Raw genomic sequence first — 24,927 nt, forward strand, 5'->3', positions numbered from 1 at the left:
CCGCTCCCCAATCTCGCAAATTCCGGTGGCTGTAACAGTTTATTGGCAGCCCAGAGGGGCGAAGGCACCGCGGGGGAGGGAGCTCGGCCCGAGACATGCAGAGGAGGGGGAACCCCGGGGGGATTCGGGGTCGGGTGGGCAGGGGCTGGGGCTGGTCTGTTATATCCCAGCCCTTTAATAAATAATATATACAGCGAGGGGGCCGGGCGGGGCGGAGGGACGTGGGGTCTCGCCGGAGTCACAGGTCTGAGCAGCGATCCTGCTTGCTGTAATGGTCGAACTGGTTCTTCCAGTGCACCATGTAGGAGCTCCAGAGGTGGAACTCGGCCTTCCACTGGCGCTCTGCTTCGTCCAGCGTGTCTGCGGCCAGGGCACCCGGCAAGTGGTGGGAGGACGACAACATCGAGAAGATTGGGGAACGGACATGGAGGAGGGGCGTGAGCGCAGGGCGGGGGGGGGGACACACGGGGAATGTAGGAGGCCACGTGGGATGGTGGAAAGAGGATCAGGAGAATCAGGAAAGACAGTAGAGGGAGGATGAAGGTGGAGGCGGGGCCAGAGGAATATGGTAGAAAGGAGAGGAGGAGGAAACGACCAGAAGACCGGAGGGACACACAGGATCAGAGTGGGGAGGATCCACGGGTTGGTGGGGAAGAGAGGAGAGACAGAAATGGTTGACGGTTATAGCCCCGCTGGAGGGGGTGGGGGTGTTATCCAACCCCGGGTCTTCCCTCTGCCCCCAACATCAGGCTCAAGCTCCAAAGGATAATTATATATATATATGACTTTTTCATTTCCACGTAAACAAAGGCGTGTGTGTGGGTCCCTGAGACTTTCCAGTTTGTGTCTCTCGGTTTGAGGAGTGAGGGGGCGCTGGGTCCCTGAGAAGGGCCTTTCCCCGCGGTCCGACCATGCATAAGAGGAGGGGCCCCCCATGGCCGGAGGGGGAAGAGGCCTTGGTCACAGCCGCTGAAGCCGGGAGAGGTGGAGGAGGAGGAGGAGGAGGAGGGACAGGGAGAGGCCGGGCCTGGGCCTCGGGGCAGCCTCCCCATGGGCGGGGCCTGGGCAGGTGCAGGGAGCCTCCGAGGCTGGGGGGAGAAGAAAGGGGTTATACCCAGCCGGCTCCCACTCCCTTCTCTTTGCGACCCCTTTCTCTCCCCTGTTCCCAGCCCCTGCCCACTGGCCCCTGCGTACCAGTGGCGCTGAGCAATTTGGGTAGAAATCGGTTCCAGAAGGCGCAGGCCTGGGCGCGCAGCCCCCGCCGCACCTCCAGCGGCCGCAGATTGAGGCTCACGTACTGCTGCGCACCTGCAGTGTATGGTGGCCACTGCGGGCCCTTGGTGTTGCGCGGGTCATTGGGGTCCCTGCGGAAGGAAAGGGAAGACTCAGTCCCATTCAGGCTTGTGGCTCCCAGATGAGGAACGAAGATGGGGACGGGGTGGGGGGTGCGGGAAGCATTCCCTTACTGACTCTGGGCTCTCTTTAACCTCTTGGGGGCCACCATTCGTCCCTTCCACCCCAGCTCCAACCCTTTCTTTTCCTTCTCCAGTGTCCCCCGTCATTTAGGAGTCTACCCTTTCTTCCTGCATTTCGTCTCTTTTGTACCTTTCCCTCAGTTTTTCTGCTCTTTGTCTTTTCCCATTAAAAAAAAAAATGCTAGGATTTATTGAGCTCTTATTGTGTAACCAGATGCTGTCCTGTCTCTACAAACATGGCACCTTGGCTTTGATGCCAGATTTGTTGCCCTCTTCTTAAGACAAACTGGTGTTTGTGCCCGCATGACGTGTGTGAGTGTATGTGTGTGTGAAAGAGAGGGAGAGGGAGAAAATCATTGTTGGTCCAATTTACATTACACTACATTCCACTCCTAACTCCTTTGTCTTGGCCGTGATCATCTACCTCTTGTCTTCCTCTGAAGGAGGCCCTGCCTTCTTTAGGTCTTCTTTGTCTTCTCCACTCTTCCCCTTTGTCTCATTTCCTTTGTGAAAGTTTGCTCTCCTCTCCTGCCTTTCCTCTATGTGCTCCCTCTGTTCCCCTAACCCCCAGAGACCCTCCCTTTCCCAGTGCTGCTGACCCTGTGCGGGCAAAGTTGGTCCAGTATCTCATCAACCGCTGGGCAAAGATTCTTTCCTGGACAGTGTAGTTCAGTGAGGGGTCCAGGGGAAGCCCAAAGATGAACTCAATCTCGTAGCCATGGGGCACCCCCATCCAGAGGGGCCAGGAGAGCGTGGAGGCACGGTGTTCAAAGATGTAGGCATAGACTCGGGCCCCCTGGGCTGCCAGTCGCCCAGCTAGCTGAGCCGCAGGGCACACGACATTGTGGTCACCCACCACCGCACTCATGGCTTCCCTCAGGCGCTCCGGGTCCTCAGGGTGTAGCCAGTCTGTGTAATGCAGGACCACAGCCTCGGCCGCCAGGTCACTCACCTGGGGGACCCCGACCCGCACCCCAGCCAGGAACTGGGCCCGACTGATGAGAGATTCGTTGTCTTTGCTGAAGCCTGGGGCCCCATAAACCAGAAAATAGGAGCCCTCATCCTTCACCACACCCACCAGCACCTGGGGGTGGAGGACAGGATGGAGGGAAGGGGCACAGACAGACAGGTGGAAAGAAACAGACAAACAAAGAGCCAGAGAGATGAACAGTTATAGACCCAGAACCACGGAGGAAGAGTGAGATTGGGGAAGGGACTGAGAAAAAAAGGAAATGCACCCACAGTTCCTGTCCTCTCCACCCTGCTGCCCACCCTTGGATCTGAGCCCTCAGGGGGAGGGGATGGCCACGGGCCTGGAAGCCTGGACCTCTGAGAGTGGGTCTGGAGGAGCCCACATCCCCAGCTCCCTGGGGGGCAGGGCAGGGGCAGGGTGGGTGAGACCCAGAGGAACCCAGTCCACCCCTGACAGCCACTAGTCACCTGCAGGCCGTGGAAATCTCCAGCATTGATGAGGGCCTCAGGTGTGTCACTGAGGAAGTCTCCGTCCACCACAGGCACGAAGGAAAAGCGGAAGATACTTTCCTGAGGCAGCACTTGCCACTCGTGGTCTACCAGGTCTTGAGCTGGCCGTGTCCGCAGGCAGGCTACTAGCTCTGTGTCATTGCCACCAGAACCCCCCGGGGGACAGCCAACGAGGCGGGCCAGCAGTGTGGCCCTGCGGCGGGCCTCCCCCATGCCCACAGTGGCCCAGGGTCCATTGGGTGCACCGCTCTGCAGCACAGCCCTATGGAAGAGGCTCCTGCTGGGTGGGGACAGCAGGTGCATGCCCACTGAGGCGGCGCCTGCACTCTCCCCAAACAGAGTCACCGATGTTGGGTCACCCCCAAAGGCTGCCACATTCTCTTGCACCCACTGCAGTGCTAGCCTCTGATCCAGCAGACCCACATTGCCTGGGGCCTCTCGGCTCCCTGGCAGAGCTAAGAAGCCAAAGGCTCCCACTCGGTAGTTCATGGACACCAGCACAGTCCCCTCAACCTGTGCCAGAAAGCGGCCATCATACACGTCCAAGGAGGAAGCCCCACTGTAGAAGCCACCACCATAGATCCAGACAAGGACAGGGGTGGGGGATGCAGGCCGGGGGTATGGTGTCCACACGTTGAGGTAGAGGCAGTCCTCGCTTAGCTCACGGTTGGGGTTCCACATTTCGGAGCCCTCAAATCCAGGGTACAGGGTGTCCACATATTGGTAGCAGACACTCTGGAAGGTCGTAGCGTCCAGCACCCCTGTCCAGGGCCTCTTGGGCTCCGGTGGTAGAAAGCGGCGGGGCCCCACAGGTGGCTCGGCAAAGGGGATGCCCAGGAAAGCAGAGACGGGGCCCCCAGGGGCCTTTAGGCGGATGCCCCGCAGCCGACCCCCACGGACAGTTACCAGCAGTTCTGGGTCCTCTCGGCCCTCAGCCCCGGCCCCTCCTCCCAGGAGAGAGAGGAGGAGGAAAAGGAGTGGGGAAGCTAGGGAGGGCGTGTGCAGGGGACACCACGGGGGCCTCATGGCTGCCAGGGCAGGCGGTCGTCTGCTGGGAGAAAGAAAGGCAAAGGGTAAAGGCTGCAGGCCGCCAGGAGGGAGGAGATTAGGTAACAATCTTGCCCAAGGATTATCTCTTTGCTGCAGAGGAGGTGGGGCAGGTTGGCAAGAGGAGGAGAAAAATAAAGGGAGGGAAGAAGACAGGCAGAGACAAGGACATAGACAGGCAAGAGGGGACAGAGCAGGCAGACACACACACCCAGACAAATGCAGGTAACAGAGAGAAGATCTGCCAATGCATACCCTCCAGGGCCCCGTGGGGCCCACCGCCCTCACCTTCCTCTGGCTCTGTGGCTTGGGCTGGGCAGGGTGCTTGCAACGCGGGCACCAGAGGCCGCAGTCCACGCACAGGCCACAGGACAGGGGCGGGGCCCTCACTGACGGGCGGTTCCAGCTGGGGGAACTTGCGCGGCCTAAAGGCACAGCCCTAGTTTCTCCTGGGTTGGCCAGCGCTCTTGGCCCTAGGGGAAGTGGTTTGGACATTCAAGGTGTGGGAGCTCCAGATCCTGGAGCACCCCAAATCCTGCCTACTCCACATCCTGCCCTACCCTGCCTCGCCCCATCTGCTGTCTGGCATCGCGCGCTGGTACCCGTCGGTTCCCATCAGCAAAACCCCGCCTTGCCTACTCCCAGCGAACAGGCTCATAGGCCCTGGACCCCAGGATGCGAGACCCTATCCGTCCGGCGTTGCAGTACACGCTGTTGCCGGCAGGGGGCAGGAGAGACCGAGAAGAGGACTGCGCTCTCCGCCCCGAGCCCGGGAGCCGGGAACTTGGGGTGGGGGCCTGGGAGCTCGCGGGTATCACACAGGGGCCTGAAGGGCGAGCCGGGACGCCTGTGTTCCCGGAGCTCCGGAGATCCCCGGCCGCAAGGGCGGGGGCGCTATTTTGGGGTAGCAGCTGCTGCGATTCCGGCATCTCCAGCCAAGGGATCAAAATTCCCCGGGTCGGAACTCCCCCCTCTTCGGCGGTCACCCCTCATCCAGCCCTGTCTCCCTGAGCTGGGGGTTGGTGGTGGTGTTGGAGATTAACTAGGAAACCCGAGTGGGGCTAATTATAACTCGGGGCTTCCGCTGAGCGTCCCCTTCCCCCAAAATAGAGACGGAGTCTCCGCGGGAGGGGGTCCCAGGCCTCGGAGGGGGCCTGGGCTGGGCTCTGCGCAGGGATTCTGGGGTCGCTCCACTCTGGGTATAGGGGCATCCAGGAGGGCGCCAGGAACCTGCGCAGTTTGGGGTCCGCCCCAAACAGGGGGCATCTTCTAGTGGTCTCAGACTTGGGGCTAGCGGGGAAGGGGCGCTCGGGGGTCCCACAGGAATTCTAACCTCTGGAGAGGCAGCGGATGGCCCAGAGGGCTTCGGTAAGTGTGCGGCGGCGAGGGAAGAGTTACCCAGGAGTGCGGGGCGGCGGGGGACGCCGCTGGGCAGGCCCGGGGGCGCGGTGGGCGCCAGGTTTGGAGGCCTAGATCGCTGAGGTGGCGCACGGTCCCCGGCACGCCGAGTGGCCGCCGGCTGGGGGAGGGTCCCGAGCGGGGCGGGAGACTCACCTGAGGCGGCCGAGCCGGGCCAGGCCGCGCCGGGAGCAGGAGGCGGCCGATGTTCCCCGGCGCAGGCTGAGCCGACTCTGGCAGCCGCCGCCTCCGGCCCCCCGCACACACCCCTCTGGGCCGCACGGCGCCCCCGCCCGCCCCCGCCCCCGCCCACTGTCTCCGCCCCCGCCCCTCCCCGCTGCCCTGGGCTGCCACCTCCCCTCCTTCTCCCTCCCTCTGAGCCAAGACCCGTGGACCCGGGGGGCCCAGACGCACTCCAGTGACAGTCGCCCACAGACGGACAGACACGCCGTGACAGGCGCGACCTGAAGACCCGCAGCGGCGGAGCAGACACCCACGTGACAAACAGACGGACAGAAGCCTGCCGAGATAGACACACACGCAGGCGACAGTCTCCTGTAGTGACAGAGATAAACCGACTATCACAGACGGACCCACACACTGACAGCCTCGGCGCAGGCTCGGAAGTTATTGCTAGGACGCGGGGTTGAATAATTGAGCCTCTCTGGCCCCGACACATCCAGGGGTGGCATGGGAGGAGCGACACGTGAAAGTGTGACTGAGGACTCCTTCAGGGTGGCACTGGTGGAGAAAAGGTGACATGGGGCACTCCTGGGGCTGAGGGGACACCTGTGGGATCTTGATGGAAATCAGGGGTTCTCCCACGGGGAAAGGAGACCCTCAGGGAAGAAAGAGGTGACACGGGGACACCCCAGAAGGAAGGCCAATGTGGTGACACGCTCAAGGTTGCTGGGCGAGGTTGCACTCCGCTGCAGCAGTGGAAACTTCCGGAACCCCTGCGGGTGGGCTTGCGCTGGTCCCCAGACGGGTGACCTCGGACTTTCGTCACCAAGGTCCGGCAGGGGCATGACATCACCAGGCCAAGTTTTCATTGGTCGCCGCGGCCAGCAGGTGGGAGCGGCCTGGCCCGGGCGCCCCCAGCCTGCTCCAGCGGGCCTGAGCCGCACAGACCCCCGCGCCCCTCCCTCCATGGGGTCGTCCATGAGAGAGGTGCTGTCGCGGCGGGGTCCCCGCGTCCGAGGTGTCAGTGGAAACGGGACGCGGCACTGTGCCCACGCGAGTTCGCCGAGTGCCAGCGCCTGCTTATCCGGGACCGTTGGCCGGGGAGCTCCCGGGCCGTGGCTTGGGAGACCGGCCGGCGCGGGCGAGCGTCGGGGCATGCGTGCGCGCGCGCGCGCGGCGGTGCGGGGCGCTGCGTGGGGCGGGGGACGCGCACGCACATGCTTTCTCTGGCTGCCCTGCGTCCCACAGCATCCCTGGTCTGCGTCCGCCACCAACTGGGAACGAAGGCACCGGGTCTCATGGGCTCGCGGAGAGTGGCGGGTCCGCCTGAATCCAGAGTCGAGCCTTTCCTGGGCCACGCGGAGCTGGCTCTCCAAGCGGGACCGTACCCAACACCCTCCCCCGGGCTCGCGGGAACCCGCCCCCGCAGGCCGCGCGGGATACCTGCGCGGGGTCTGCTCTCAGCTCCGCAGCCCTGGCCGCCAGATGGCGCCAAAGGCAGCCTTTCGGGTCCCGGAGTCTAGGACCGGGCAGGGGGCGGAGGACAACTTCTCATCATCTCTCTTGGGTCTCTGATTTCGTTCATTCATTCATTTATTAATGCAGTGTAGGTGATGGGACCCAGGGCTTCGCATCCCGGCTCTACCACTGAGCTATAGTCCTGGTCCTTTTCATTTTGATTTAGGATTTCAGTGAATTGCCCATGATGGCCTCAAACTTGAGATCCTCCTGCTTCAGCCTCCACAGCACCTGAGATTATAGGCATATGCCACCGTGCCAGTTCGGGCTCCATTCTTCAGGCACCTTAAAGCCTCTGCCAGGTTTTGTGGTGGAGACTGGGAGGGTAGGGACAATTTATCACCCAGTGTTATCACCAAATAATGATAGCTTAGGTGACTTAGCAAGTGAAGGGACTGAACAGGTTCTGGGAGAGGGCAGTGTTGAGCCTGCTGCTGCCCAGTCAAGGAAAAGACAGCCAGTGTGGGCCGGAATCCCTGGCTGAGGCAACTGGGTTGAGACAAGTGGTTTCAGCTCAAGGGAACTGTGCCCAAGTGTGTGCGGGCTGGAGGCAGCACCTGCTTGTCCCTGTGGGGAACCAGTGGGGAAGGGGTGGGTTGTGGAGCGTTCTGAAGCCAGTCAGAACTTAGTTGTCTTCTCAGAAACTGAGGGAGGTCAGTGAGCAGGAGAGAAAGAGAAATGGAGATGAAGTTCTTAGTTCTTAGGGACAGGAAGGGGGTGCTGTGGCTCACATCAGCACGTTCCCCCAGTGCCAGGCTGGGGGAGTGCAGAGCCAGGGCTGCCCAGGCAGCCAAGATGGAGGAACAGGTAATGTCCCCCCTGTAGAGAAGAGGTTGGGATTTGAGGAGGGCGTCTTGTTCCTGAATGGAAAGTCCAGTGCGGTGAGTGTGTGAGTCTTCAGGGAGCCCTGCTGTGCTCTGGGAAATGGGCCCAGGGCCACCAGGGTGACTTTAGCTTACGGTTTGTCTTACCAGTTGGAGGATGGGGACACCATGAGGATGCTGCGCTCATCTCAGAGGGTTTTTAATTTTGCAGGGATCCCCCCCCCCCCCCCCGTTTCCAGAAGTTTCAGGATAAAGGTTGCTGGTGTTGGGTGATCCTCACATGCATTGGAAGAAGCCCTGGACTGGAGGTCCTGACTCCTGGGAGCTTGCCCAGTGCTCTGCTGACTGGTAGTGAAACTCTGGAGAGTCATGCTTCTTGTATGACCCTCAGTTTTCCCAGAACAATCAACTGAATTTGAGAATAGATCAGCATCATGGGAGCTGTGCCCAGGGGCTGGTCCATAGGGTGTTGGGTAGGGTTCTAAAGTCAATATTCTTAGCAAATCCTCAGGGAGGTCCTGGGAAGGTGGTCTGAGGCCACATGAAGAGTTATGCTGGACTATGTGGCCCCAGGGTTAGTCTAATACTGACGTTTCCAGGAGCCACAGGCTATATGGCTCAGTAGGAAGAGGGTGGTCTAGAAAGTAATGAGGACTTCCGGTGGATGTGGATTTGCCCTTGGTCATAAAAGGTGGATAGAGGGGCCAAATGAAGAGAGGGGAGAAGCTGTTCCTTCCAGTAGGAAGGCCTGAGAGGCAGTGGGTCCCCCACCAGGTAGGGAGATGAGACAGGCTTCCATTCATGGGTTCAGGCATAGATGTGACCAAGGTGCCACCTGTTCAACAGAATAGATTGGTGGCATTTCTAAATCAGTTTGTGGTGCACTTTGACTTTTCTTCTGTTTGTGAGGAGAAACCAACAGACCTTTCTCTTTGGATCCAACAGATTGAAACAACTCTCAACGTTTTAGACGCCAGGTTGTCATCTATCCTGGGCCTAGATGATGTCACATTTGAAGCCTGTCCTTTAAGTGTCACTGGTGTCAAGGATTCTGAAACCATTTCAGTGCAGTCTCAGCGGAACGGTACACAAGCCTCTGGCGCCCAGGAAAGTGAAGTATCATCCGAAAATATCTGACTTGTAGCCAGGGACCCGAGACCTGCCAGGTAGGTCAAGATGGTTCAAGTGAGTGTTCCAGCAGTGGCAGTGAGAAACCTTCTGGTGTTTGATGGTGAAAATGAAGAGACTGAAAGAAAAGTTCAGAGAGTGAATCTTCTTGCAGTGAAGAAGCTGAATTTCTTTTTTCTTTTGGTGCCGGGGATTGAATCCAGGGCCGCTTAACCATTGAGCCACATCCCCAGCCTTTTTTTTTTTTTTTGTATTTTATTTAGAGGCAGGGTCTCACTGAGTTGCTTAGCACGTCACCATTGCTGAGGCTGGCTTTGAACTTGCAATTCTCCTGCCTCAGCCTCCAGAGCTGCTGGGATTACAGGCATGCACCACTGTGCCCCAGCAGGAAGCTGGATTTGGATAAGAATGACATCTATGTGTGTAAGCCCATGTTCCTATTCTATGAGAGTCTGAACTCGCTTCTTTGTAGAAGTGTCAAATAGCCTCATCTATACCACCAAGCTTCCTCCACGTTAAAAAGCACAAAGCTCTTATAATCTGCCCCGAACAAAACAAACAAGCGAAAACATGGACAGAGTTTTCCAGAACAATCCTTCCTAGCTTGGGTCTCTCCCCAGCCTTTTGTCAACACAGGGACCTGGCCTGCCTCCGACTACAGCAACTTAACCACACGGCCCAACGTTGCCCCTCCTGGCAGTCTCAGGGGCGCCTACCCTCCACCTGTCTCTGCAGGAATGTCCTCTTTCACAACTTCTGTTTATCCCAGAATCAACCAGGCTTCTGTCCTCAGTTCTGCCAGTTCAGGGAACCCCTCCCCCTTTCTCTTACAGTCCTTGTGCCACCTCTGCTAACAAAAAGTATTCTCATCTCCATTTATTGGTAAAGATTCAGTTCAGCTGTGTGAGACAGAAACCCAAATAATAATGGCTTAAGCAAAACATAAGGGGAAAGTATTTTTCTCTTACATAAAAGAGAGCCAGAAGTTAGCCTTGCAGGACAGGCTCAGTGTTGTCGATACCAGGGACCAGGTTTTCTTACACAATGTCTTGTTAACTTCACCATCTTCGGCCCTGCATGGTGTAAGATGTCTGCTGGAGCATCAGCCATTACATCTGCATTCCAGCCGGAAGGAAGGAGGAAGGTTTGAAGAAAGACTTCTTCTCTCCTTTTACAGACATTTCCTGGTTACTACACATAGCACTTGATTTTTACATCTGCTGGCCAGATCATGATTCTAAGGTCGTAACGGCCGTGAAGGAGGTTCCAAGAGGTAGTCCTCATTCTGATAACTGTGTACTTCTGAAATTTGGAAGTCCTAGTATTAGGAAGAAGGAGTAACAGCCGCTGTCTGCCAAATCCCATGACACCTTCCTTTGCCTCTGTCAGTGCAGGAATGAGAAGCACTCATGAATCCCCCCTATTCCTCTGCCTCCGGCATTTCTATGACCTGTGGCCACCTTCCCCGCTGGTGATGTCTCCAGGTCACACTGGTTCTCCTGCGACACTGCCAGGTATTTTGTAACTAACTTGTTTACAGCATTTCTGTCCACTGAGGGTGCTGTTTGGGACCTGTGGGGCTCCCAGAGGAGGAGCATCCAGAGCAGAGACCCACAAAGGTATTGAGGAGGGGTGAGGGCAGTCACAGGGCCTTAGAGTGGTCCTGGGCCATGATTCGGCTCCTTCCACCATCCCTGAGTGCAGATGGGTTGGCTCAGGCAGAGAATGCTCCAGGCTTCCCTGCCTAGGGCTGGGTGGCTGCTGGGGAGGTAATTCTCTAGTTCTCTGACGTAGTAGGGTTGTTGTTCAGCAGGGTGGGGAGCCCGAGGCCACATAAGGGACACTCCTCCTTCTGCCCACCCTTTCCTGTCTCCCCTATTTCAGCTTGTCCCAAAATTCAGGGTTAGGGCCATACAACTCAGTGGTGGAGTGCTTGCCTAGCTTGTGTGAGACCCTGGGTTCCATCCCCAGCATTACACGCCCACAAATTCAAACCTGATCTAAGCAACATCATTTCGCATGGGATGGGATGGTTCCTCCTTTGGGCTCATCCACTCCGTTTGTGCCTTTCTCTCTCTCTCTTTTTTTTTTTTAAAGAGAGAGAGAGAACTTTAATATTTATTTTTTAGTTATCGGCGGACACAACATCTTTGTATGTGGTGCTGAGGATCGAACCCGGGCCACACGCGTGCCAGGCGAGCGTGCTACCGCTTGAGCCACATCCCCAGCCCAACCTTTCTCTCTTTTGCTGCTTTTAAGCATTCTATACATTTTTAAAACTTGTCTCTGCCCAGTCTTACTTTTCATAATTTTATAATTTTTTATAATTCTCATAAATTTATTAGTTATTATTGCTGAACTACAGTTTACATTATTGCCTATGCAATTCATCAAAGGTCTTTCTGCGGCCAGGCACAGTGACATAGGCCTATAATCCCAGCAGATCAGGAGACTGAGGCAGGAGGATCACAAATTTGAAGCCATCCTCAGGAGCTTAGTGAGATCCTGTCTGAAGATAAAAAAAACAAAGAGGGCTGGGGTGTGCCTCAGTGGTAAAGTACCTCTGGGTTCAATCCTTACTACCTAAAAAATAAAACAAAGCAACCCAAAACATTGTTTTGCTTGTTCAAGCTCCTTTTCCAGCTGAAGGTGGCAGGAGGTGTGGGGTTTTCATACCCTTGAGCTTAGGATTGATGACTACCGTTGGACCTTTTTTGTTTTCTTCCTCCCAGTACTGAAGATTGAACCCAGGGACCCTTTACCACAGAGCTCCATCCCCAGCCCTTTTTATTTTTTATTCTGAAACAAGGTCTCACTAAGTTACCCAGACTGGACTTGAACTTGTGGTCTCTGGCTTCATATAGCCCCTGAGCTTTATTTAATAGTTCTCATGGCGGGGGTGGCGGGGGTGGGGGGGCAGGGTATGTAGTTTAGTTGAACTCTGGGTTGCCACTGGTCTTCTTGGTGTTGGAATCCTCCAGGAACTCCCTATGGACTCCAGCCCTGGCCCATCCCTGGCCCGCTGGCCCACCTCCCGCAGGCCCCAGCCAGCCCTGACGCGGTTTCTGTTTACAGTCAGCGATGCGTCTAGGATGACTTCTTGGGTACAGCTGGCGAGGTCCCACTAGGAGCTATCACAGTTTGACACCCAGAAAGCTCTGTAAATTGTCCAGGCTGGTCCTGGCTGGCCTGCAGGTATCAGTTGGCCAAGTGAGAGCCAGGCCGGAAGCACATGTTCCTTAGATGACCTGGGGCGTGGTTCCAGGACACTGGGTAGTAGATAGATACAGGGTGGCATAGAAGTGGGAGGACCTGTCTGGGATCCCCCACGCCTGGCCCTGGGGACAGTGCAGACTCATTGCAAGGTAGATGTTGTGGCCAGCCATCCCGTGGCCAGCTGGAGCCTCTAGGTGAATGTCTGTGACATCAGGGACACCAGGGTGGGCTTGGTGAGTAGTCTAGATCTAGTGTAGGTCTGGGGACCTGGGAGCTTCTGAGCCAGGCGCTCCCTGGATACTGTTCACTTCCTCCTCCCTCAGACCTTCCCTGAGGGCAGGCCCTGTCACCACTGCAACTTGACAGGCGGAAAATGAACAGTGATGTCTAGGGACATTACCTGTAGACTATGATGCCACGTTTGTTCAGTTTTTCAGCTGGTCAGTCAGAGGGACTCCCAGACTTTGGGTGAGAACTCTGACCTTGAAACTGGAATGCTTTGGAGCCACCTCCCCTTGTGTCTGTGACTTCAGAAAATTACCTCCCAGGATCTCTCAGGCTCTCCCAGCCCCTTCTTTCTAAAAAGAGGGCTGTGGGGATCCCTGTGTGGGTCTCTCATGCTTCCTGGGTACCCTTCCTCCCTCCTTCCTAACTCTCCCGCCATCCTCCATCGGTCAGTCTGTCTGTCTCTCTCTCTCTATTTCTCTCTTCCTTTATGGCCTCAGAGGGGGACCCAGCACGTCAGAGCTGTTAGCCATCCTGGACTGGGGTGAGAGGTGTCCCAGTGTAACGAGGCTGAGCAGGCACCAGGATACCCAGGCTGAGCCAGGGCCTCTGCGGATTCCTCAAGCTTGGGGCCTCGCACCTCCCCTGACTTCCAGGCCCGGAGTCCTCTCTGCCTAGCAAGACAGGGCTGGCCTCAGCCAGGCCAGGGGCTGAGGGCAGGGGATGCTGACCTCCCTGGGTCGTTCAGCTTCTAGTCCTTGTGAACAAGATGCCAACAAGAACAACTCAAAGGAGGAAAAGTAAAATTCAGCTCATAGTTTCCAAGGTGCAGTCCGTGGTGGGCCAGCTCCACTGCTCTGGGCCCAGGCATAGGCAGAACATCATGGTGGAAGGGTGTGGGGAGGAAAGCTACTCTTCATGGAAGCCAGGAAGCAGAGAGGGGGGAGGAGGCAGGATGATGTCCCCTTCCTGGGCAGTCCCAGTGACCTGCCTCCCTAGCCACGCCCCACCTGCCCACTGTTCCCACCCAGGAAGTTGCATTCAAACCAGGAGAGACCCATAGGGTCACAGCTCTCACAATCCAGTCATTTCATCTCTGAACATTTCTGCACTAACCCAGGAGCTTTGGGAGGACGCTTCATATCCAAGCCACGATGTCCCCTGTGGCTGGAGAGTCACTGGTAGGAGACTCCTGAGCCTGTGCAGCCTCGCCCCAGCCTGAGCCCAGGGCAGCCTTTGTCTGTCAGGGCCCTGTCGCCCCACCCCTGCCCTGTCGCCCCACCACTGCCTGACCCCTCTTTCCTCAGGGACCACTTGTGGAGATCCTGCCCTCTGCCCAGAGGAACCCATTTTCAGAGGCTCAGTTCTCAAGGGTGGAGGTTCAAGGGCATAGGGACCCTGCCCCAGTGTCCCCTGGAGAGGAAGGAGGTGGGAAGGAGGACACCAGAACCACAGGAACCCTGGTGAGAGGAAGGTGGGAGCTGCAGTCTTGCCACCATAAGCACTTCCAGCCCCCTGGCCAGCACCCCACTGCCCTGCCTTTCCCCTCCCAGATCGCTTGGGCCTGGGGCTCAGCCACAGTGGTGGGGTGGGGGCCTGGAGCAGCAGCAGGGGCTTCCTCCCACCTGTGTGCTGGGAAGGGTCCCAGCAGGTCCAGGTGAGGGACTGAGGCTGCAGGGAGGCTGGGCCACTGGCATGTGGGAGCTGCAGCAGGCAGTGGACCAACTCATAGCATCTGGGCTCTCTGGTTGGGAAGGACACCCTCTCTTTAGTTCAGTAGTGACCCCTTCCCAGCTCTCTCGCACACACTATAGATGTCTATACCGCAGGCAAGTAAGAGCTGAGGATCTCAGAAGAGTGAGACAAGTCATTTCCTGGCTGGGGATTGTGATTTATGTTACCTTTTATTTCTTTGGACAGTAATGGATTCTTAAAACTCAAAAGGTTGGGTTGAGGTTGGAGCTCAGAGGTAAAGCACTTGCTTAGCCTGAGTGAAGCCTAGGGTTCATTCTTAGCACCACATTAAAAATAAATAAATAAAACAAATTCTTGAGCTGAGGATGTAGCTCAGTTGGTAGAGTGCATGCCTTGCATGCACAAGGCCCTGGGTTCAATCCCCAGCACCACAAAAAAAAAAAAAAAAAAAAAATTCTTAAAAAAAAAAAACCTCAAAAGGTATAAAGATAAAAGACCTTCGTTTTCATCCCTAGGAGCAAGGTTACATGTCAGTTTTTTTTTTTTTTAAAGAGAGAGAGAGAGAGAGAGAGAGAGAGAATTTTTAATATTTATTGTTTAGTTCTCAGCGGACACAACATCTTTGTTTGTATGTGGTGCTGAGGATTGAACCCGGGCCGCACGCATGCCAGGCGAGCGCGCTACCGCTTGAGCCACATCCCCAGCCCATGTCAGTTCTTTTTTTCTTTCTTTCTTTCTTTCTTTTTTTTTTTTTTGATACCAGTGATTGAACCCCATACCTTTTAAAATTTTATTCTGAGACAGGGTCTCACTGGAGTTATTTAGGGCCTTGCTAAGTTGCAGAAGTCGGCTTTGAGCTTGTGATCCTCCTGCCTCAGCCTCCCAAGCTGCTAGGATTTCAGGTATGCACCACTGTGCCTGATACATGTGTTAGTTCTGTAACATGCATTTCTCAATAGATCCTTCTTCCCCCAGCCTATATTTCCACATAAATTATAGCCTCCTGTATACACTGAATGCTGGGGTTTTATACTCATGTTGAAATTTGATCCCCTTCAAGGTGATCAGGGCTCTGTCCTCATGAATGGATTATTCCATTCATTTGATATAGATTAATGAACTGATGGGCTAATAGGTTAAATGTGCACTGGGTCCCCTTAAAGCCAGTTTGGCTGCGTCTCTGCCAAGCGATGGTCTGAGCTGGACTCTGCCAGCAAGTGAGGCCGTCATTAGACAAGCTTCCTTGGCCTTGGACCAGAACCATGAGCCAGGATAGCATTTTTTCTTTATAACATGCTAGTCTTTAGTGTTGTGCTATTAGCAAGAGAAAAATGGACCAAGACACTCTTGTTTTGCACTTGATTTTGTTAAAAAAAAAAAAAAATCTCCCCTTTCCCCAAATGCTGGGAATTGAACCCAGAGATGCTCTACCACTGAGCTCCGTCCCCAGCCAGGGTCTGGCTAAATTGCCCCACGATTCTCTTGGCCCAGCCTCCAGGGTAGCCAAGCTGCGCTGACAGTTGACCCCACTGACTTTTGCACATTTTTAACCTAGTGACATATTTCAAGGATAGTTACACTTTAGTACACAGAGGTCCTCATTCTTTATTTTCTCCCTTTTTAACAAAAACATTCCCACTTTCCATCATCTCAATCTGGACAGTTGCTCAGTATTTCTTTGTCTTTCGTGACCTTGACACAGGGAAGAGCAGTTGTTGGCTATCTTGTAAGTTGTCCTTCCATTTGCTTGTGTCCTGTATTTGCTTATGATTAGGTTCAGGTAATAAACTTCTGTCTAAAACTCTCCAGAAGCATAGTGGGCCCTTCTCTGCACATCTGAGGGTGAGGTCCAGGATCATGACCTGTGGTGCTGCTTGGTTAAGGGTGCATCTACCAACCCCTCGGCTGTGTGGTTACAGTATTATTTTGGTCTTTGTAATTAATAAGCATCACGGCATTATTTATTTATTTATTTTGGTATGGGGGATTGAACCCAGGGGTGCTGTACCACTGAGCCACCTCTCCAGCCCTCTTGTTTTTTTTTTTGAGATGGGGTCTCCCTGAGCTGTGGAGGCTGCCCTTGAACTTGTAATCCTCCTGCCTCAGCCTTCTGAGTTCCTAGGATTACATGACTGTACCACTGCTCCCTGCCCCTAAAGTCTTATGTATGTACATATGTATGTACTATTACCATTATTATTATTTGTGGTACTGAGGACTGAGTCATATCCCCAGGCCTTTTTATTTTTTATTTTGAGACAATGTCTCATAAGTGGCCAAGGCTCGCCTCAGCCTCCTGAGTCTCTGGGATCACAGTCACTGCCACTGCCACTGCGCCTAGCCTAAAGTCTTTTATAAAAATAAGTAAACTCACTGGGCACCATGGCATGCGTCTGTAATTCCAGTGGCTCGGGAAGCTGAGGAGGAGGATCCCGAGTTCAAAGCCAGCCTCAGCAATTTAGTGAGGTCCTAAGCAACTCAGTGAGACCCTGTCTCTATTTTTTTTTTTTTAAAGAGAGAGTGAGAGAGGGAGAGGAGAGAGAGAGAATTTCAATATTTATTTTTCAGTTATCGGCGGACACAACATCTTTGTTTGAATGTGGTGCTGAGGATCGAACCTGGGCCGCACGCACACCAGGCGATCGCGCTACCGCTTGAGCCACATCCCCAGCCCCGAGACCCTGTCTCTAAATAAAATACAAAAAAGGGTCAGGCTGTGGCTCAGTGATTGAATGCCCCAGAATTCATTCCCTGGTACCAGAAAAAAAAAAAAGTGAGCTTAATTTATTTTCTTTTATTTATATGACAGCTATTTTTCTCTTTTTTAATGCTTTTTATTTTATAACTTAAAATACTCTCATTATGTGGTCCATGCTTTCCTTTGTGTATTTTTTAAAATACTTTTTTAGTTGTAGTTGGATACAATACCTTTATTTTTTAAATTTATTTTTATGTGGTGCTGAGGATAGAACCCAGCCTCTTGCACATGCTAGGTGAGTGCTCTACTGCTGAGCCCCAGCCTCCAACCTTTGTTTTTTTTTTCTGATAATATGGAATATCTCAAGTTTGTTACGAGTGGTTTCTGTTACAATAAGTATGATTTCTATTATAGGCTTGACTCTGTTTCTTCTGTTTATTTCTTTTTTTGAGAAATAATGTGGTCAATATACTTTTCTTTTTCCAGGTCCCTCCCCTCCTCTGTGTCCGGTTTAATTATTGTTCCTTTGTACAGTCAAATATTTTAATACATTTATTGCTTGTTTAATCAGCTTTAAGTGATATTAATGGGTCTCTAGCGTGAAAGGTGAGAAAATCAGTATACATACCTTTCTAATTTTTTTCCTCTCAAATAACAATACATATGATTTTCACGTTGTCGAGTTTCATAATGTCTTCACTACTTTTAAAATAAAATAAATATTTGACCGTTTGTTGAGCACATAGTTTGTGATACTCTTGTTGGATGTTTACATATGACATCTTGACATTATGAGTCTGGCATTGGACTGAAATGACTTCTTGCATTTCCTTGGTTCCAGAGGGAGTACCCATTTAAACAAGCTGTTGCTCAGAGATGCTCACCATTTCGCCCAAGGCCTCACAGCTCCCGAGAGGCTGAGCTGGAGTTCCAGCTCCTGGCTCTTCTCGCCACCCAACACTGTAGATGAAGTTGGGAGTTGTTCTGTGTCTTTTTTTCATTAGTAAAACATCTATGTTTAATTCTATAAATGACTACCTTACCCCCAAATATAAAACTTAAGTTTCCTGAGGTCTCTTCTGAAGAAGAGCAGCAAAGCATGGCCCCCAAGACATGGACTTGAGCTCGAGACTGTCCATTCTCACCCGACCTCTGCCACTTGCCTAAGGTGTGTGGCCTGAGGAAGCCTCTTAATTTCTCTTTTGTTTCCTCATCTGTACGATGAGACTGATGATAATAAAAATGATAATAATAATTATCATCATGTCCAGGGGCCTCTGTGAGTAGGAATGCACCCTTAACACAGTTCCTGGCACTCAGTGAAACACAGTACATGGCATTTAGCAATTACCAGGGACTGTCTTAATCAATGGAATAAATAAGAAACAATAGACTATTTCAAACTAACAAAACACCTGAGGCTGGGTAATATATAGAGAAAAGAGGTTTATTTAGCTCACGTTTTTGGAGGTTCAAGGGCATCAGTGCTAGCACATCAACTCAGTTATGGTGACAACCTCAGGTCAGATGGCATCACAATAGTGAGAATGTATGTGGGAGGGAGAAATGGGGGGGGGGAGAGACAGGAAGCCAGAGAGCCTGGGGAAGTGTCAGTCTTGTTCTTGTTCCTTTATAACAGTGGTCTTCATTTTTTCAAGGACTAAGGTCCCAGGAGAACTGCATTATTATAAGGGCAGGGACCCCAGTGACCTAATTGCCTTCTACTGAACTCCACCTTAAGAGGGCCCACACCACCCCTCAATGCCAGGAATGAGGCTTCCAGTACAGAAAGCCTCAGAGGACACACATAAACCCCACTCAGACCATAGTAGGGGTTATATTTGAGTATTCTCTTGGGCTCTCATTTACTTCGAAATATTCTATTGTTTCTTATTTATTCATTAAATAGTGTTTATTCAAAACCTCCCAGGTGGTTGCCATAGCACACTTGGGGAAATAGAGAAGCCAATACACAGCACACACAGGAATGACAGGCCCCTGCCTGGCAGGTCACAGTCACACAGAGTGTGTACAGTGCCCACGGCCCTCAAGGTGCTGCACACCCTTTATACTTCCCCAGGTGGCCTTGGAGGGTCAGGGAGCAAAACCCAGGTTGTGGTTGGAAACTTGGATAACATGATGCAAAACAAATGGGCTCTTTGCCTTTTGCCCTCACTTTTAAAATTGTGGTACAGTATATATAAGGTCCTTGCTTAACATCTGGATGGCCATTTTAAGTGACAGCCACCATTTTAAGGAAAAAGTTTTGCTTTCCTGCTCAAGGGTCTTTCTGAGAAAGGCTCACCACTCCCTCCTACCAACCCAACCCCTAAATGCCTGCATTAGGACCCAACAGGCTCTGATTCCTGAGCCTGCCCTGCAAAAGTCCCAGAACCCAAGCCTGTTTTGCTCTCTCACCTTCAGACAGATGGCCTTTATTTCAGCTCTGACAGGTCAACTCTCGTGTATCTCTGCCTGGTCTCGGCCTCTCATTCCTCGCTTTCCCTTCAACAGGCATGTGCCACCACACTTGGCTGTAGTTTTAGATTTTATATTTAGGTTTTTGATGCATTTTGAATTAATTTCTTTTTGTTTTTGGTAGTGCTTGTGATTGAACCCAAGGCTTCTGGTGTGCTAGGCAGGTGCTGTACCACTGAGCTACATGCCCGCCCAGTTAATCTCCGAATGTGGTGTTAGGTAATGTCAACCTTTTACACCTATGTGTGAATTTCCCCAGCTCTACATGTTCAAAAGACTGTTTTTCATTGAATGGTTTTGGTGTCCTTGTCAAAAATGGACCATACTGTGAGAATTCATTTCTGTGATTTCCATTCCAATCCCTTGGTCTGTGCATCTGTCTACACGTACCGTGCTGTTTTGATTACTTTTGATTTGTAATAGATTTTGAAATCAGGAAATGTGAGTCCTCCACACTTCCTTTTCAAGATTCACTTTTGGCTATTCATGATCCCAAAGATTCCCTACAATTTTTAGCATGAGCTTTTCTATTTATGAAAAAAAAATTGGCATTTGATAGAGATTGTGTTGAATCTGTATATTGCTTTGGGTAGTATTGACATCTTCCAATCCATGAATATGGGATGTATTTCCATTTATTTGTGACTTCTTTGTTTCAGTGTGTGTGTGTGTGTGTGTGTGTTTGTGTATGTGTGTTGCTGGGTGTTGAACCCAGGGCCACATGTGTGTCAGGCAAGTGCTCTAAAACTGAATTAATCCTCCAGCCTCTCAGCAATTTTATTGTATAAGTTTTCCATCTTCTTGGCTAAGTTAATTCTTAGGAATTTTATTCTTTTTGATACTGTCATAAATAGAATTGTTTTTGTAATTTCATTTTCATGTTGTCCAATGTTAGTGTATAGAAATGCAAATGAGTTTTGTGTATTGATCCTGATACCTTGCTGAATTCATTGATTTGTTCTAATAGTGTGGCATCTTTAGGGTGGATTACAGGTGTGTGCCACCGTGCCTGATATCTTTAGGATTTTCTCACTATAAGATCATATCTAGAGCTGGGGTTATAGCTTAGTTGTAAAGCATTTGCCTCACATGCATGAGGCCCTGGTTTCGATCCTTGCTACCACATTAATAAATAAAAGCAAATATATTATGTCTATCTACAACTAAAAAAAATTTAAAAAAAGATCATCTACAAACAGAGTTGATTTTACTTCTTCCTCTCTAATTTGTATGCCTTTTGTTTCTTTTTCTTATCTAATTGCTTTGCTAGAACTTCCAGTATTAGTCAGATAGAAGTGGAAAATGGGCCTTGTTGCCCTGTATCTAATCTCAGAGGGGAAGCTTTCAGTCTTTCACCATTGAATATAATGTTTGCTGTGATTTTTTCATATATGGCTTTTATTATTTTGAGATAGTTCATTTCTGTTCCTAGTTTGTTGAGTCCTTTTATTTTTTTAATTATGAAAGTATTGAATTTTGTCTAGCATTTTCTCTGCATCAATTGAGGTGATCATGTAGCTCTCCCTCCCCACCCTATCCCCCTTGTTGGGTTAAACACTTACCAGTGCCCAGGAAAAATGTACCTTGAGATGAGATAAGGTCTCTAAAAAAAATGTGGTAACTAGGGAAATGGAGAGGGAGCTGGCCACTCCCCCAGTCCTTGGGAGAGGATTAGAAGAGTGAGGTTGGTTGTAAAGTAAGGGAATGTACTCTTTAAACATCTGAGGAAAGCACCTGTGCAGTGGACATGTGACCTAGCCTGTATTCCCCCAGCTCCTAGGCATCCTGGCACTACTGCCCACCAGTGAATAAGTAATAAACTGTCTAAAATCTCTCATTGAGTCCTGGAGTCCTATCTTTGGGATCCTGAACAGTGTGCTTGAGGTCTTTGCAGCCTGGAGGTTGAACACCCCTATTTTGTTAAACTGGCATATTACACTGATAGGTTTTCAACATATTGAATCAGGAATAAATTCCACTTGGTCACATTGTATAATCTTTTCCACATACTGCCGATTTGATTTGCTAGTATTCGTTGAAGATTTTTGCATCACGTTCATAAGGAATATCGTTGCTGCGTAGTTTCCTTTTCTTATCATTCCTTTGTCTTTTTTTTTTTTTAAGAGAGAGTGAGAGAGAGAGGGGGACAGAGAGAGAGAATTTTAACATTTATTTATTTTTTCCTTAGTTCTTGGCGGACACAACATCTTCGTTTGTATGTGGTGCTGAGGATCGAACCCAGGCCACACGCATGCCAGGCGAGCGCGTTACCGCTTGAGCCACATCCCCAGCCCTCCTTTGTCTTGATATCAAGATTGTACTGGCTTCCTAGAATGAGTTCAGCTTTTTGGAACAGGTTGAGAATTGAAGAATTCACAAGTGAGGCCATCAGGTCCAGGGATTTTCTTTGTTAGGAGATCTTTGATTTACTAATTCCATTTCCCCTTTTTCATTTTTTATTTTGAGACAGGGTCTTGCTAAGTTGCTGAGGCTGGCCTTGCTTCATGATCCTTCAGACTCAGCCTCCTGGGTTGCTAGGTTTACAGGCATGTACCACAGTGCCTGGCTTTTATTTATTTAATGTTTTTATTAGTGCATGATAGTTATACATAATAGTGGGGTTCATTTTGACATATTTATAAATGCATATAATATCATGTGTTCCATTTCAGTCTCCAGTACTTCTCCTTTTTCTCCCCTCCTCCCTCCATTTTTAAAAGATGGGTTCTCACTAGTTGCCCAGGGTGGCCTTGAACTCAGATAATCTTCCTGCCTCAGCTTTCCTCCTGAGCATCTGGGACTACAGGTGTATGCCTCGAGTACCTGGCAATGAGCACTTTTCGAGTACCAACCACCGCTACCCCAACAAAACCAAAATAAGAATTTGGAAGTCGCAAGGCTACAACTCCCAGGAAGTAAAAACTGAGAATGGCAGTTTTTGATATCTAATACTCAACAGAATGTCCTTTTAATTTCTCTGTTTTGGTCTGAAGCGTCCATCATTATTTTAGGTGAGTGTGTACTGTTGAGGATTCTGAGGGGCTGGAAGGAGCAGGTCGGTGCCACCCTGGGTATTTTTAGGACAGTAATATGACACAGGCTCCTGCCCACAGGACTTTGGGAGGTACTGCACCCTGGGAGAAGATGGGGTAAGAGAGAAGAAATTAACATCAAAGAAAGAAAGGTAAGACCCAATTTCTCTGATTCAGTTTGACTTGGAACCTTCAGAAAAATCCTCAGACTGCCCTGGTCTGCCTTTTATGCAATGCCGGAAAACAATGACCATATGAGAAATGTTTGCACAGCCTTCTCTGAAGTTTTTTCAACCTCATAAATCTATAAATGAAGACACTCATTAATCTGTACTTAATGTGAGCAAATCCTTCTCAAAGCACAGTCTCAGACATCAATTTATGAGGCTATTAATATCCATTAGACTCAGGAGTGATAGGGTATAAAGTTATGTCTCAAACAGAGACTAGCCAGCTCTTGTCCCCCCACACTGACATTGATTATGATGCATTCATCATATAAATTCAAGATGAAACGTGTGGAAACTATATCAAAGTGATAGTGGTAAATGAAATGACCAATAAGAAAGTTAAAAGCAGAACTGGCTATTGCTTGAAATGCCACTTTGTGATCTTAGGTTCCCCAGATTTGGGTGCAAAGTGGTCATTTTTTCTCTAGGTGTCACCATGTACACCCAAACCAAACAAGGAAGGAGAAACAGAAACGTGGGGCAGGGGCAGGTTGGGGAGAAACTGCACACGGAAATAGAAGTTTGAAAAACCTTATTGAAAAAACATTTAACTCGGGATCCCTATATCATAAGCATAAGTCCACTACCACTAGACTCTTACGTAACCAGCAAGATTATACCATTAACTCTAAAAGAACCAGTTATTCATGTTAGAAATTATTTTCCCTGATCCTCCCACCGGAACTTCCTGAACTGTGTGCCTGCAGATGGCGTCACCTGGAGCTTGAGCAGCTGCATGTTGGTATCGAAGATCTGGTGAGAGAACATGGGCAAGAACAAATTAAGAGGGCAGAAGTCCCGGAATGTATTTCACATAGCTAGCCAAAAAAACTTTAAGGCTAAAAACAAAGCAAAACCAGTTACTACTAGTCTTAAGAAGATAAACATTGTGAATAATGAAAAAGTTAACCGAGTGAATAAAGCTTTTGTGAACATACAGAAGGAACTTGCACACTTCTCAAGAGGCCTTTCTCTGGAACCTCTCCAGAAAGAACTGAGTCCTCAGCATCATGAAAATGAACCAGTTAATGTTGATGAAGCTACAAGATTAATGGCTCAGTTGTAATGTAATGGTGATGTATCAAATTCCCCTTCAAAAGACCAATAAATTAAATGTTTTATACAAAAAAAAAAGAGAAAGAAATTATTTTCCCCAACTTATCTTTTTTTTTTTTTTTTTGGTCTACATTGTATTGTTTGGTAACTTTATGCCACAATCTGCTCTTTTAAATGTGGTAGGCTATGTCTGATTGTGATTTTTATTTTTTAAGCTTTTGGATTTCTTTTTTTGATTAAAATTGTCAGCTCCCAAATTATGCATTATTGGTTTTCCTAAATTTTCCTCTAGGGTTTTTACATGTCTCCTCCCCCACCCCCCATGTCTTTGATTTACTTTAAAATTTAACTTTGTATAATAAAGATCCTGGTTTATTTTCTGTTATGTGGATAGTCAGGTATGTGATTAAATAAACCAGTCTTTCATCTGAATTATATTCCACCTTTGTTGTATATTAAAATAAAGGGACTAGGGGGAGGGTGTAGCTTGGTGGCAGAGCACTTGACTAGCAGGGTTGGAGCCCTACAAGCCCTCCTTCACCCCAGGACCTCTCCTGGCTCTTTTATCTTTTCTTTTTCTTTTGTGGTGCTGGGGCTGGAACCCAGGGCCTTGTGAATGTGAGGCGAGCACTCTGCCAACCGAGCTTTTTTTTAATAATATTTTTTTCGTTGTAGATGGACCCAATACCTTTATTTATTTTTATGTGGTGCTGAGGATCGAACCCAGGGCCTCATACCCATGAGGCAAGTGCTCTGCCACTGAGCCACAACCCCAGCTCCTACCAACTGAGCTTTTTACTGTTTATTCTGTGGCAATACCATACTGTTTGGATTGTACAAGTTTCATAGTATGTTTCAATATCTCGTGAGACAAACTCTCTTGCCTTTTTTTTTTCCTCTCACAGTTTTCTACTATATTCCTAAACATTTGTCTATATGAGCTTTAAGGTAATTTTATCTATTAAAATAATTCAACCCTGTGGTGATTTTATTTAAAATTGCACTAAAGTTATGCATCAACCGACTAGTCACATTTGTGTTATAGAATCTTCATATCCAAGAACTTTGGGCATCCTTTCACTTGTTTAGATCTTGCTTTATGCTTTTGAATAAAATCCTACAGATATTCACTTTTTTTTTTTTTGTACCAAAGATTGGACCCAGGGGTGCTTTTTCACTGAGCCACATCTCCAGGCCTTTTTATATTTTATATAATTGGGGTCTTTGCTAAATTGCTTAGGG

At 50.3% G+C, this 24,927-nt stretch overlaps 2 protein-coding genes across 18 annotated transcripts; one reads left to right on the forward strand and one right to left on the reverse strand.

The window, feature by feature from the left end:
- Positions 1-20: 20 nt before the first annotated feature.
- On the reverse strand, positions 21-6,007 carry Ache (acetylcholinesterase (Yt blood group)). Of its 7 annotated transcripts, none has more exons than XM_078023817.1 (6): positions 5,559-5,683; positions 4,293-4,477; positions 2,916-4,005; positions 2,075-2,559; positions 1,195-1,364; positions 770-1,088 (listed from the first exon to the last, which is right to left on the reverse strand). In XM_078023817.1, exons 3-6 carry the CDS (start codon positions 3,981-3,983, stop codon positions 961-963), a joined length of 1,851 nt encoding a protein of 616 aa, XP_077879943.1. In that variant the 5' UTR covers positions 3,984-4,005; positions 4,293-4,477; positions 5,559-5,683; the 3' UTR covers positions 770-960. The 7 variants fall into 7 exon arrangements, with proteins under 7 accessions (XP_077879947.1, XP_077879943.1, XP_077879944.1 ...); XM_078023818.1 differs by having other exon boundaries at positions 2,916-4,008; XM_078023819.1 differs by lacking the exon at positions 5,559-5,683 and adding an exon at positions 5,338-5,474.
- LOC101957053 (ribosomal biogenesis factor-like) lies at positions 5,714-24,117 on the forward strand. 11 transcript variants are annotated; one of them, XR_013426854.1, is made up of 5 exons: positions 5,714-6,157; positions 8,873-10,569; positions 19,492-19,586; positions 21,556-22,378; positions 22,481-23,485. XR_013426854.1 is itself a non-coding variant. In XM_005328481.5 (3 exons), the coding sequence occupies exon 3, from the start codon at positions 23,396-23,398 to the stop codon at positions 23,693-23,695; it is 300 nt and encodes a 99-aa protein (XP_005328538.2). In that variant the 5' UTR covers positions 21,585-22,378; positions 22,481-22,551; positions 23,337-23,395; the 3' UTR covers positions 23,696-24,117. The 11 variants fall into 11 exon arrangements, 1 of the variants encoding a protein (XP_005328538.2); XR_013426860.1 differs by having other exon boundaries at positions 5,715-6,157; positions 22,146-22,378; XR_013426856.1 differs by having other exon boundaries at positions 5,716-6,157; positions 22,040-22,378.
- The last annotated feature ends 810 nt before the right edge of the window (positions 24,118-24,927 follow it).

This window comes from Ictidomys tridecemlineatus, chromosome 10 (genome assembly GCF_052094955.1).
Source record: "Ictidomys tridecemlineatus isolate mIctTri1 chromosome 10, mIctTri1.hap1, whole genome shotgun sequence".
NCBI lineage: Eukaryota > Metazoa > Chordata > Mammalia > Rodentia > Sciuridae > Ictidomys > Ictidomys tridecemlineatus.

Coding starts and splice junctions, on each gene's coding strand:
- Ache (XM_078023820.1), bottom strand. CDS start 3,983: ATGAGGCCCCCGTGGTGTCCCCTGCACACGCCCTCCCTAGCTTCCCCA. Junction 2,560..2,915: donor GAGATTTCCACGGCCTGCAG/GTGACTAGTGGC, acceptor CTCCACCCCCAG/GTGCTGGTGGGTGTGGTGAA. Junction 1,365..2,074: donor ACCAACTTTGCCCGCACAGG/GTCAGCAGCACT, acceptor TTCCTTCCGCAG/GGACCCCAATGACCCGCGCA.
- LOC101957053 (XM_005328481.5), top strand. CDS start 23,396: ATGGGCAAGAACAAATTAAGAGGGCAGAAGTCCCGGAATGTATTTCAC.